This window comes from Camarhynchus parvulus, chromosome 2 (genome assembly GCF_901933205.1).
Source record: "Camarhynchus parvulus chromosome 2, STF_HiC, whole genome shotgun sequence".
Classification (NCBI taxonomy): domain Eukaryota; kingdom Metazoa; phylum Chordata; class Aves; order Passeriformes; family Thraupidae; genus Camarhynchus; species Camarhynchus parvulus.
In genome coordinates, this window is record NC_044572.1 from 93,441,848 (window position 1) to 93,455,464 (window position 13,617).

The 13,617-nt window shown below is 39.3% G+C and overlaps 1 protein-coding gene across 4 annotated transcripts in view; it reads right to left on the reverse strand.

Moving 5' to 3' along the window:
* Nucleotides 1-3,085: 3,085 nt before the first annotated feature.
* The window catches only part of TSHZ1 (teashirt zinc finger homeobox 1), a 57,775-nt gene continuing 47,243 nt past the window's right edge, over nucleotides 3,086-13,617 (reverse strand). For 2 of the 4 annotated variants that reach the window (XM_030966024.1, XM_030966038.1), the window contains one exon: nucleotides 3,086-7,536. In XM_030966024.1, the coding sequence (XP_030821884.1) occupies nucleotides 4,352-7,536 (3,185 nt within the window). In that variant the 3' untranslated portion in view covers nucleotides 3,086-4,351. Of the gene's footprint in view, nucleotides 7,537-8,043; nucleotides 8,274-13,617 lie in introns of those variants that run through there. The other 2 variants (XM_030966031.1, XM_030966046.1) reach the window with 2 other exon arrangements.

Sequence of the window (13,617 nt, forward strand, 5' to 3'; positions counted from 1 at the left end):
CTGCATCATCTTAGACTTGTAAAATTTTCTCCTTTTCAACAATACATCCAGTTTTGGATATTGATATTTTCACTTAGCTATGATATCACCTTCTACTTAGAATAGCATCTTTCATCCCAAAATGTGGTCTCTCTACCTACCCGTAGGATAAAGCTGAGTACACACAGTGATGAAGAGAAACTAGACAAAGCCACATGAAACATTATGCGAAGAAACTCAATCAGAAGAGTGGGGAAAACAAAAATTCGGAAGAATCATATTATAGAGATTAGTATCTGGCCAGTAAATTTGGGTTAGCATTCTGTTCTCATCCACAGACCGAAAAGGACCCTGCTTTTAAATTCCAGTGAACAGATGGTGAAATCCCACTTCCTGCTACTTTCATGCTGGGAAGTAACTCAATACTGCATCAGCCAGGAGACCAACACCTACAGAGCTGCAAGAACACTCTGCATGGAAACTGGCCTCTCCTTGGAGGTCTCCTAACCAGGACCCCTGCCATATTATTTAAAGAATATCACACACTCAAATCTCAGATGGCTTTGGAAAATGCAAGCGAAAGCTGATGCACTGTGTCTTGATTAGTCTAACACAAGATAATATGTATATTTTATGCCTTTATGCTTAATTGCAATTGCATTTTAGTGGCTTCCATGAAAAGGATGGATTATATTTGGCATCATTATTAGTAGTGTAACCATCCAGAGAAAGCTGCAACATGTTGCAGAAGACATTAGTGAATAACCCACAAAATGCTACTAAAAAGAAAAAAAAAACGGGGGGGTATTTAATTCAGGACTAATGACATCAGTACACAGATCTCCCAAATTTCCAGTGGTTTGCATCAGCTTTGAAACAGCAACATAGAAAAATGCACCAAAGCAGAAATCAAACCTGCGAAAAGAAGCAAACCAAGATCTTCCACTCTGAGAACAGATACAAGCAAAGGTGTGAACACCAGCAACATAATGCTGAAAAAAAGGAGCTTTATACATCTCTGAAAAGAATCAGACACACTGGATTTTGCATACATCACAAAACAGGTATACAGGCTTCCAGAAGCTATGATGGGGTTTAAAGATCTTAGGTTTATTTTTTTCAAGATCAGTCCTGAAAGGCTTTGTGGTCTCTTCCATCCAGTAGCTTTAGAAACTACTCAGAGAATAGCACAAACTTACTTTTGTTGCAATCTTACTAAAAGAAGAAATAAACGTGGAAAAAAATTCTGGGAAAAAGAATAACTCCATTTTGAACTCTGAAATTTCTTTTTTAAAAAGGAATTTTTTCTGAAATACAATATTCAAACAAAAGTGTCAAAAATCCAAATAACAAAGATCGTACTGTCACTGTACTTCATTTTCTTAAGCAGGTGAACCATCAGATCCCTCCAATTTTCATCTACTCCATATTTCAGTCATAGAAAGTGTTACATCAGCATAGTCACCAGGTAAAGCTGCTGGTTTATTCTAAATGGACTTTCTTCAGACAGTGGCACAGATGATGAGTGATTGTCCAATTCTGAAGCTATCAGAACTGAACGGATTTAGCAATGTCATAAACACCTCTCGAGGGAGTCACCTGGTGTTGAGAACTCACTTTACATGCCGTGTTTCAAAATCAGTTTTAATGGATTTACATTAGATTCAAACCCACTTTAGAGCTATTATTTCTCCCTTTCAACCTTTTCACACACTACTGCAATGTTCTACAGCATATTTTATAATCACATGTTTGCAGGCCTGTGGGAAAGTAAACAAAACTTCAAAGGGTTATTATTTAAGGACTCTGTATTATGGCCATAGGCCTGACTGTTTTTCTTCCTCACCACCCCTTGGGCCCAAAGCACATAATCATCCAGTAATTGAACTGAAATATCTAAATGGCTAGATCCCCTGAAGGACATAGGTAGTTAGCAGTGGAGAAAGTAAGGGACATTTTAAAAAGCCCTCATGGCACTTTCCTGCAGTACTTAGAAACACTGTATAAATGTAACTGACCTGGACTTGATAGGCTTTTACAGGGAACAGAACAGTGCATGGATATTTCTGGAGTTGTAGCTAAAGTAAAGATTGAATGTTGAACCATGCTGTATTTGGAAGCAAAGATCTTACATTTAAATTACTTTCAGTAGAACCGAGAAGAAACAGAAATATACATATGTACACAGAAGTATATATAACACAATAGTATCACTAATACCACATGAAAGCAAACCCCTCTAGGTCCTCATATTTAATAGCCCATCCAAAAAGTGTAATGGATAGCAGATCCCAGGCTTTCATACACTGTAACTGTCAAAGCACTCAGGAGATAGAGAAGTGAAGGCTCTGACAGCTCTCTTTTACATTCTAAATGACATCTGCATTCAACAGAACAGAAATAAAGATTAAGGGAAACACCTGATATGATAGCGCTCAGCTTACCTCAAAATGCAATATTTAAAAAGTACAGAGAAACACAGGTCTGCTTCCTTGTACTGTAAGTAAAAACTGGTGTCAAAGCCTCTGAGGTCTTCACCGCTGCCAGGGAGGCAGCACCACAGCATCCAACAGACCGCAGAGGCAGGAGCCACAGCCTCTGACTATGGAACTGCTGGAATCAAAAGGTGCTTCACCAGGGAAGGGAGGGAGGGAGGGAGGGAGAAGACGGCCTTTGAACGCACACAGAAAATGGCTACAGGTGCAGCCGCACGGCATAAGGAAATTAACTTGGCCAAAACCTTTGCAGCCTCTCTTGTACCCAGTGAGGAGCAGGATGCCCCTGGCTGCTCTGGTTGTGTACCTTTTGCAGTGAGTGCCTGCTGCAGATCTCTCCTAAGAGGTTACCAGCATTACAGCTTTGAGCGAGACACGTCAGCACACAGATCATGAGAGATGATTTCGAGTAGATTTTCGCTGGTTGATTATATAAACGATGCCTCTTATAGCTGGAGCAACACCTCAAAGGCAATTTAATGACGACATGACAATGTATGTAAATCAAGAACTGCATGTGGGTTTATTTTACACTTGAGAAAACAGTGGATTTAATTGTGTGAACCAAAATGTACTGTACAATATTAATGATAAAACATCAAAATGTATAATTCATAGTGCATTGCTTGCTTTATTTTTATTTATTTATTTTTTTGTCAGATAGTTCCTTTAAGTACATGCATCTGGAAAGATGCAGGTGCCAGTAAAATTCCTCTATTTATATCAAGCTGCAGGAACTAAATTTTATTCAAAAAGTGTGGTTTTACATTATATACACAGAAATTGAATATAAAATGACAATATAAAAAGTTAAAAGAGAAAGCATACAGCCAGAAGGTACAAAGAAAGTTGAACAGTTTAAAATGGTACGATATGTAACATGTATTTTTTTAAGCTGATGCTGGCAATTTACAAGGAACAGAATCCAACATTTGCCCCATTTTTTTTTGTTTTCATTTACCAATGCAGCACACTATAGAAAGGTCAGCTTGTACCAAAGCTTAACATTTGTAAATAACTATAAACTGCAGTATTTTACAGAAAAAAAAAGAAAGAAAAGAGCATTTTTACATTTGTTTTAAATAACAGCTTGCATACTTTTTTTTCCTTTTGCCAAAAAGTGGCAATTCTCAGCATCCAGAGGGTTTGGGCATAGTGGCAAATTGGTTTGCTTGTTTTTTTAATCATTAACTTATACAGTTGTGGCTTCCTAACCCCTTGAGTACTACACAGCTCTCCTTCTTCCAAGGACTGCATGCACAACATCTTCACAAACCAGTTCTGCATTTAAAAGAAAAAAAAGCTCATTCATTAAAAAAAAAAGTCCTGCTTCTGACACAGCTTTTATTTGAATGAAATGCCTTTAAGCCTTTTGTTTTATTTTGTTTCTCCTTATTTACTTATTTAGTCACTGGGAAAGGCACAGAAATGCTATTACAGTTCTCAGAGGGTTAAAACTTGACACTACCAGGTTCTGTGACCTTTATTGTCATGGCAACTTTGTAATTTTAGGATGTCTCTTTATCATTGTTCTTTGTGTCTTTCTTTACGGCTAAATTAATGTCTCTCAATAGTGTCTCCCACTATATTCTACAAAAGATAGCTTAACATCAAGGACAGATGTTGAAAATAAAGGTCAGACTTTGACTCACAAAAAATAAAAACAGAAACAAAAAAATAACCATGCACAGATCAGACAAAGAGCATATAAATATAACTACAAAATAAGTGTAAGAAAAACCAAGGTCCAGATAGGCAGTTCAGCAACAAAAGTAAGACTGATTTCAGAGGCTCAGGTCAGGCCTAGTGCAGTACTATGAAGAAGTTTAGTGCAATGTTCCTGTGGTCACTTGCATACCTGGCTGCTTACCTGGACGCTATTGTTTTTCTAACTCAGTTACATAGATCAGATGGTCCTCTGGGGACTTGCCATGTGTTTTACTAAGGTGCAGTTTGACTGCATGCTTGCTTGCAAAAGTTCGGTTACAGAGCTTACATTGGAATGTGGAGCCTAAGTCCTCCTCAGCAATTCCAAGTGAGCCCAAAGTCTTGTTTGTGAGGACTTTTGAAACATTCTGCTGTTCTTGAATCTGATTAAGTGGCAACTTTGACAGATCCTTCAAACTAAACCCTAGGTGTGTCTCTAAGTGACTTATGTATGTAGAAGCAGTCCTGAACTGAGAGGCACAATCATTGCAAAAGAAAACAGGATGTCCTGTGTCCAAGTTCTTTAAAAATTTAGTTCCACCTGTCCTCCTTAACTGATACTTCACATTGGCCAGCCAGTGGCTAATTGTGGTCATGGAAAGACCAGTAAACTTAGAGATGTGTACCCGCTCTTGTGGACCTAGGTCCGACATAATGTATTTGCCTTCTGGGGTCTCCCTCAAGCTGGAAGCAAACTGGGCTTGAAGGATCAGAAGATGCTGAGGGTTCCAGTTGGACTGCCTCCCCTTCCTCTTGTGTACTGGTGACAGTTCATCCAGAGCTTCCTCAAAGCTGCTCCCATCAGCATCAGACTTCTCTGACACGGTAGAGGGAGTTGAAGACTTGGGTGTCAAACGCCCCGTAAGGTTCTTCACCATATCGGAAATATCCAGCAGGGCACTCTCCCTCAGCGGGGACGAGGCAGAATCAGCCACACTGGAAACAAGAGGCTTGTTTTTGGACTTAGTTAAATCAATAGGTTGATCACTGTTCTCATAGTAATACCGGTCAATAGCGTCAGCCTGCTTGACTGGAGTGGTTGGGTAAATGGGTTTGTCCAACATGCTGTTACTAATTTTGTACAGCATGGCCAAAGGGTCCAGAGAGGGGCTTACTGGCTTAGAAATTTTGCCTAAGTGGGTATTCATAATGGACTGTAAAGCGCTCAATGGATTAATGAAGGATGGCTCAGGTGAATGATCTGTGATAATTCCTAAATTGTTACAGCCATTTGCAACCTTTGTTTTAAGTGGCTCTGTACCATTTGGTGTATGTGCTTCTGCTGGACTATCCTTTTTGACCTTCTGAACTTCGGACTCAGAGCTCTTCTTTGGCTGCTGTTTGTTATTTATTTCTTCGGCTTTTGGGAAGTCCTTGTTTTCTTTAGCAGCAGGTGACATGGGTTTAACTGGAGAACTCTTCTCCTTCTCCAAAGGCTTCTCTTCCTTCTTCACGTTGATTTTACCTGTAACTTTCTCCACTAGCTCTTCCATAGCAGATACATTGCTCTTGTGAGGTGGGGGTGTGAGATTGCCTGGGGAATGGATGAGTGCGTTGTGTTCTGACGACAGCGATTTAACACTGCTTGCGTAGGATGGCTGCATTTGAACGCTCTGCACTGCGGGCTGAAGGGGTTTCACTGTTCCTGGGAGCTGATAAGCTGCATGGATACTGGGATATCCTCCCCAGGAAGGGGCTCCATTCTGGGCTTTGCTGATGGCTGTTGTCACTGTGTTCTCCAGAGATTTCAATATGTCTATTCCACCTTTAGGACTATCATCTAGGTCCTCCTCTCTGAGGTATTGATACAAAGTTGTTGGCTCGAATTTCTCTGTAGAGTCCTCACTCTCTTCTTTAATCTTTTTCTCTGTTTCAGTGACCACCAGCTTTTCCTTCTCTGGGTCTCTCTTTTCCTCCGAGTTTGTGGAGCCCGCTGGGGAATCAGGCTGCTTTTTAATGTTGGAGGCTGGTAGCCTTGTATGGGTGGTGGGTGGAAGAGGTATAGACTGTATTTTCTCCTCCACCACTGGGTCCAACACTAGCTGTTTGCCTTTTTTGGAAGCAGAATTGGTCACCTTCAAGAAATGACCGGTGACCATCATGTGAGCAGTGAGCTGCTGCAAAGTATCATGGGAACTGCCACATTCCATGCATTTCAGTATTTGGGCTTTGCGTGCCTCAAACTGCCAAGTGTAGCTAGCACCATTTTGATAGCCATAGCGGTTGTTCGGAGTCACGTAGGGGTTGGCAGTTTTCTGATCCTTTGCAGACTCACCCAGTGAAGCTTCTGCCGTGATCCCTGTTGGCTCAGGTGAACAAGGCGAAGCCAAGTCCTGAAGTGCTCGCTTTTTGGTAGAAGGGACCAATTTGGTGATGGCTGGTACTGGCTCCTTCAGAGGCACTTTCTGGTAATGCTTTGTTTTTATCATATGGACGCTGAGGTCTTGCAAAGACTCAAATGAATGCCCACAGTACATGCACTTCAGCACTTTCTGGGCATCCTCTTTGCCTTCCATTTCCATAAGCGATCGTTTCCTAGGCTTTGACCACCGCTTGGTCTTATCGGCTTCTTTATCTCTGTTGTCATCGCGGTAATGTCCAGTTTCATTCATGTGCACTGTTAGCTCCACCAGCGTGTCGTAGGCCGCGCTGCAGTCTTTGCATCGGAACTTGCTGGCACCAGTGAACACAGACCCATAGAGTTTATTGTTTTGCCGGTAAAGCTGTACCGTGCTGAAGAGACTCGGCTCCGGCAGAAGTCCGTATGATGACGTCTGCTGCAGAGTTTTAGCCAACGCAGCTTGGTGCCAGTCGTAACCCGAGCCACCACTGTTACTATTGCTGTTACTAGTACTACTGGTGGTTGTACTGGTACTGGTGTTGGTACTGGTAGTACAAGTACTCTGGGCATTGGCATTGGCGTCAGTACTGGTTGTGTTTTCATTCTGGCTGATTCCGTTGTTGCTGGTGGTTGGATTGGATTTCTTTAAGTCCAAAGCTAAACTGGACCAGCAAGTCTCTGAAAGCAAATTTGCATACACAGCTTTTATTTGTGCCAAGCTGTCCTGTGGATAGGAAACATTGTCTGTGCACTGAGGATCCTCTTTCTCTTCTTTAGAGGAAGTGCTTTTGAAATGGGCCAGCTGATCGCTGTTTTCACTAAACGGCGAACCATAGCCTGCATCCTGATTAGTTGCAGTGCTGACTGGGGAGTTCTGGTAGCTTTGAGCCTCTTTGATCTCCGCTTCTTCATTGCACAAATACTCATTCTCCTGGATGTCCAGAGACAGCCCATCATCTTCCACGCTGTCTTCATCTATTTCTGCTGCTTTCAATTCTTCCTCAGGAACATATGCTAAAATACAGGAGGGGACATGGGGGGAAACAAGACAATGTTATTGAACACGCACATTTTACATGGCTCTCCTGCACTAAAAACAGTAACCATGAAGACAAATTTTGAAGATACATCCAAAACCCAAACTCACCATCACTCACATACTCCTCCTATAAATCCACACACTCTGTCAGGGTTACAGTTTGAGATCAGTGATACTGAAGAATAAACTTTGACTTCAGCAGTAAAATACGTGCCAGGACCACAGTAAATGCCATAATATCAAAACTAAAATCAAACAAAGAGCCTACTAAACTAGTTTTTATCAACTTAAAAAAATGGCCTGGTGCTGAGCTATATTTACTGCACTACATATGTATGTGTAACGCGTTGCAGCTGCCCTGCATCCCTCAGACCATGACACTCAGAATCACTGACTTGACCAACTCTATCTTGTCAGTTCTGTCTTTTCTTGCAAACTGGCTTTAGCTACAGCTGCAGGGGCCATTTCTATGTCACTGATACCTGACTCTAATGAAGCCATACAGGGCAAGAGTGTCAGGTCAGCTGTTCTCAAGATCTCCTGGTGTCCAGCTGTACTGCGTCCATCTGAGAGAAGAACAGCTTTCATTTTTGAAAGGTGAAAAGAGAAGCAAGACTGATTGCTTTCTGAAATGGGAAGGATGTAGTTTGTGTCCTGTTATGATCTGAGGTGGGTCCTTCATTTAACATTTCAAAAAAAAGCAGTCAGAAATTAAAAGTAAATGCTAGAGATTAATTTCTTAAAGCAACAAACAAAAACCTTGAGATCTCCACTGCAGCTTGATTATTGGTTTATGGAAAATATAAAACTTTGCTATTGCATCGCTATCTGTAAAACTATATGATCTCACCAAACCATGTGTTTATCTATATCAAACTATTTGTTAAACTAGCAAATGTGATATTCATGAGCAGATGGCCATTACATCAAAACACATTTACTCCAAGGGCTCAATTCACAGAAGTGACTTACATGTACCTAAGTGATAAATGTACACTTTCATTGCAAAGCAGAAAACATAGCTGTACACATTTCCCTCCAGTTTCGTAAAAGAAGCTTAAAAAAATAACAATGCCAACAGAATGTAGATAATTTATAAGAATGTCAAGGTAGAAAATACGGATTATGAACAATTTTCAGTAACTGAATAAAAAAGTGCCTCCTTGTCAGGTGAACTCTGCAGCAAGTGATGCTGAAATGTGTCCTGTGTCCTTTCATGGTACAATACTGAAAGCAAGCCAGAAAATAGGCACTTCTGCTCCTATGTGGTATGAAGAAAATATGTATTATTATGTTAACAAAGCTGAGGTCTTCTTCAGCTGGGGGGAGCATAAGTACGAGTCGAGCTTCTTTTTGTACACAGTTGCTAACATATTCTGAAATGCCTTTTCTGAAAAATAAAAAGAATCTTCTTTCATTGTAATATGAATACTCTTTGAAACATATTACGGTCAGTACTGCATTATGTATTCACCTTTGCAATTCAGTCTTAATGCAGCCCCTAACTGCTTCAGCCTGATCTTTTACGATGAAGTAGGAAAATACTCTATCTAGTACCGGGGTTGTACTGAACCTTAAGATGCCCATTGCATTTTTCACCTGTCCCCTAAATGTCAGTATTTTCAGATGATAATTTGACCTTTTAGTTTTCAAAAAAGTTCTGATCAGGGCCCAAACAGATAAATCAGCCTCAAGTGTTTTCTAATATGTTTAAAAGGACAGGTGAGTACAAAGCACAATAAATAAAATTCAGAAATAATCCTGGAGTCAAAGGCCAGGAAGATGCTAGAAAAGCATTGTAGAACCAGATGAAAATATTCTCCAAAAGGCATTTTGTCCATAAAATGAAGAACAGAATGCAGAAGTAGTAAGAGAATTTAGAAGGCAGTCAGCTTCCCTGTCTTGCAGCAATGCTGCTGTTGGAACACTCTGCAGATATCTGAGGACGGTAGAACTGCTGCAGTTCTGAACTCTAGGTACACACATAGAATTCACCCCCACAGCTGCAGTCTAGGATCTCTTAGCCCTCTCATTCAACACACCTTTTTGCAGTAGCTTTTAAAGGTAAAAGACAATACATTTTAAGTATCAGAAAGCAAAGAACAGTTAAAGAAGAATATGGCTTCTAATTTTGAAATTATTTTTAAATAGAAAATTAAACCCTCGGAGACCTAAAATGCACAACAACGGGCAGTTACCATCTGGCATTTTTATAAAAAAACCAAAACCAAAACAAGTACAAGCTAAAAACTGAGAGGACACACACTTTGAGCTTTTATGAACAGCTTTCTTCTCACTAACTATAGTGCAACTATGTCACTTTTCTCTAATTTTCACATCCCAATATTTTTAATAACTAGGTGCAAAAAACTGTTCTAAGATGCTGGATGTTCTGATAGTTGATACAGCATTTTGCAAGGATCCATATTAATTATTTGCTTACATCTCTTTACTTAATTCTAAATTACATAAATACATATTTTTATAATTGCTATATATAACCATCTATATATCTGCTTAAATAGAAACTCTAATGATCCACTGCCATGTCTTTTATTTTTCTTTATTTACTTATGATGGTGTTTTCTCTATTCTCATACCTTTGCACTGTATTATAAAACTAAAAAGGAGCTAAACCACACAAGAAACATTATAACTACATGTAAGGTCCATGTTAAACTGACAGAGCAAAGAAACTAAGTGTCAGGGTGAAATATCCATATTTTACTCACTTTTTCTACTCTTTGGTTTTGCTGAGACTACTACACTATTGAGTTCACCCCCTTACCAACATATACTGCAATATACTGGTTAAGAATGTACAAATGGCCAGAACTATGATTTTCTACAATTTCAGAATTTAAGCCAGTTCTAAATAAACCCTGAATTTATATGATGTGCACACCCACGTGTCTGTACATGTATCTAAAGTCACAAAGAAATAATGCTTCTTAACAAAAAAGAGAGTAATTTATCTGTAATGTTTAATTTCTATCACTGCAATTAAAAAAAATAGTCTATTTAACTCCTTTGGTTATCATAGGATACAGACAATACCTGTTCGTTCAAGACTACTAATGCTTATGAAATTAATAGCAGCACACTCAACATATGGTATTTTGCAAGGTCAGTGCAATTCTCTAACTGAAAAGGTTTCTGTAAGAGCTAACAGAGAAGCAAACAAAAGGAAGAATGTTAATGCCTAAAAGCATGTATGTTTTACTAAAATTCTTACAGAAATTTGACAAATAAATAAAATTCAGTATTTTAAACACAGCAAAAATGTTCCTATTACAATTACTTGCAGAGAGAAGTAATATATTCTACCTTAAGTAAAAGCATGAGCTGTTCAGATTCTAAATTACAAAATGTAGACCAACAGACAGATTTCAGACAACATATCTTTCTGTGACCGAACAACTCTCAGCAATCTTCTCCAGACATTCCTGCATCTGCAAAGGTACTGCTGGTTTACACATGTCCCAATACCACACAAAAATATCAAGAGCAGATATAGACAATGATCCTCCTCAACAATAACTATATTCAAAGTAGAAGAAATTACAGAACATAGCATCAGTTTTTCTCTTCCTTCTCATTTGTGTCTCTAGACAGGTTGAGACAAATGCAAGGTGTAAAAGAGGGAAAAACCTTCAAATTCCAGACAACTAAAAATTAGGGGGGGCATTTTGTATTTCTTTTTTCCTATTAAGTCTTGCTATTATTTTTTTTGCCTACAAAATGTGCCTTCTGGATGCCAATGCTTCCCCATAGATATACTGTCATCTTTGAGCAGTGTTAAAAGCTGTGCATTCTAATCTAAGTGGACATGAGATGCTATATATTGTACATGTGAGTAGCACAGCACATTGTGTTTGCTTCAGTGAGAATATTTACACTATAAATACACATCCATTGTTTGAAAAAGCAGACAGAGATCTGAAATGTAAGGATGTGGTTAAAAATAAAAATATTCTCACATAAAACCTTTCCACAACCTTGGAACTATGCTTTTGAAGGAATCTGTCTCTGCAGAGGTATTATTTTCCATTCAAAAAGGGATTCAACATTGAATAAATTATTTTGAAAAGCACCAAAAGTAATAATTGTATTTGGTTCTAGTAGTCTACACAATTAAAAGCAGTAAGCTCTTCAAGACCCAATTTTAAATCCTCCAAATAAATAAATTTATTCAGAAGAAACACCTAAGCAGTGGAAGTCACAGTTCAGTAAAGGAATTGAATACTGAAATAATTTTCACTGAAATACCTATTTCATAGTTTTGACAAATAGAGATAGGTTTAGGTCTAAAATTCTTCATTAAATCAGGGCCTACTCTGTGACTAAACAATAGTGGCACAATGTGAGTGTTCACCATTCTTCAAGAGATGTATTGCCATGGCTTCTAATATTTACCCAGCCAACAGGAGACAGCAGCTGCAGAAGTTTTCACAGCCCACACTGTCACCTTGCACAAACTGTACTCCAGGCTGGGGGTGATTTCCACTGCACACAAGAACACATTTCATATCTTAGGAAACAAAAAATACAGCTAGAAAAGACAATCTATAGCCACACATCTCCCTCATTATGGAAAAACGAGGCAGATGAAAAAACCCAAATCATTTTCAGACATGTTTCCAGAATACAGAGTCATGAGAGTTTTAGAGAAGAATCCAAAATCACACATTGTGAGAGTTTAACAGGCATGCTGGAAGATTTGCAAATCTTCTGTATTAGTATATACAAATGTTCATACAAAATTCTGGCACAGATGCTACAAATCTGTGTGCATGCGTGTGTCTGTACTACAATGTCGCTATGGTGGAAAAATATGGCTTAGTTATGACAATGGCTGAGGAGCAGCAGAGAATATGAGACAACCAGATAACCTTACTACAGAGGTTTGTGTCTTTCATTTCTAATTGCAGCAAAATGGAGGGCAAAACACTAGAACTGCCTACCCTCTAATTCTAATGCAATGGGTCTGAAAAGTAGATAAGGTACTGTAACAAGAGCAACCTCCGTGCTTCTAGCAGGTTGAATGATAACCCTTAAAGGCATCCCATTAAAAGCCAACAAAAAGATTCTTCACCTCTTTCTCTTCTCTCCTCTATCCCCTTAAAATGAATGCTGCAAATTATTAGCCAACGCTGGCAATTGGAGAACGAAGCAGCTTGCATGTGGGTATATTTTCACAGTGATTCTAATCTGAGAAATTTACTTGCTTTTCCCCTTCTATCTGATAAACTATACATTCAAGCATTCTCATTAGTGTTCGGATCACCAAAGAGAGCTGGAGATGAATCAGTCCATCCACCCCTCCTCTCCCTGCTCTGTCGAGATTATTTCATTGAAATGTTCATTTTCATCCCTGCTGGCAACATTAGAATGGAAGTATTTAACCTGTTTCCATTACTTATACAAATTACCATTATGGGGTAGGACAGATGTTAGAATCATGCCACATAACTGACTTCCATACATTCTTTACAGGGAGGATAAGAAGAAGGAAAGCTGTTAGATCATATTATCCAGTCTCAATAATGTTCTCTCTCCTCCCAGATTCATTAACTTCCAACATCAACGTTTCCCTTTCTTTCTGTGTGAAAATGCTCCGTCTCCTTGAGCTCATTTAATTTGGAGCAGGAAATCTTTGTCAGAAATAATTTTTTGATCAGGTGCTCTAACTAAGGGGCGAAGGGGGGCTGGGGAAAGAATAAAGAAAAGGGGGGGAAAAACCCAACACCTTGTCGAAAATGTTATTTCTCTAACATGGATGATGAAAGAGAAGTCAGTTAAGATGCTGGTACTCAAAGATGGCTGTCACTTCAGATAGGGGATGGCACGACTCACCTAGACAGGTGACGCTTTGGTGGAGAAAAGGCTTGCTGCATTATTGAGAGCACCAAAGATCAGGATGACAAAGACTGTAGGCCCAGGGTGCCTGGGGCTCCTAGAGAAGTGACTTCAGCAGGCACATGGATTTCAGCCTCCATTTGCATCACTAACTAATAGTGAAGCACAACCCAAAAGTTTGGTGATTAAAAGGCAAG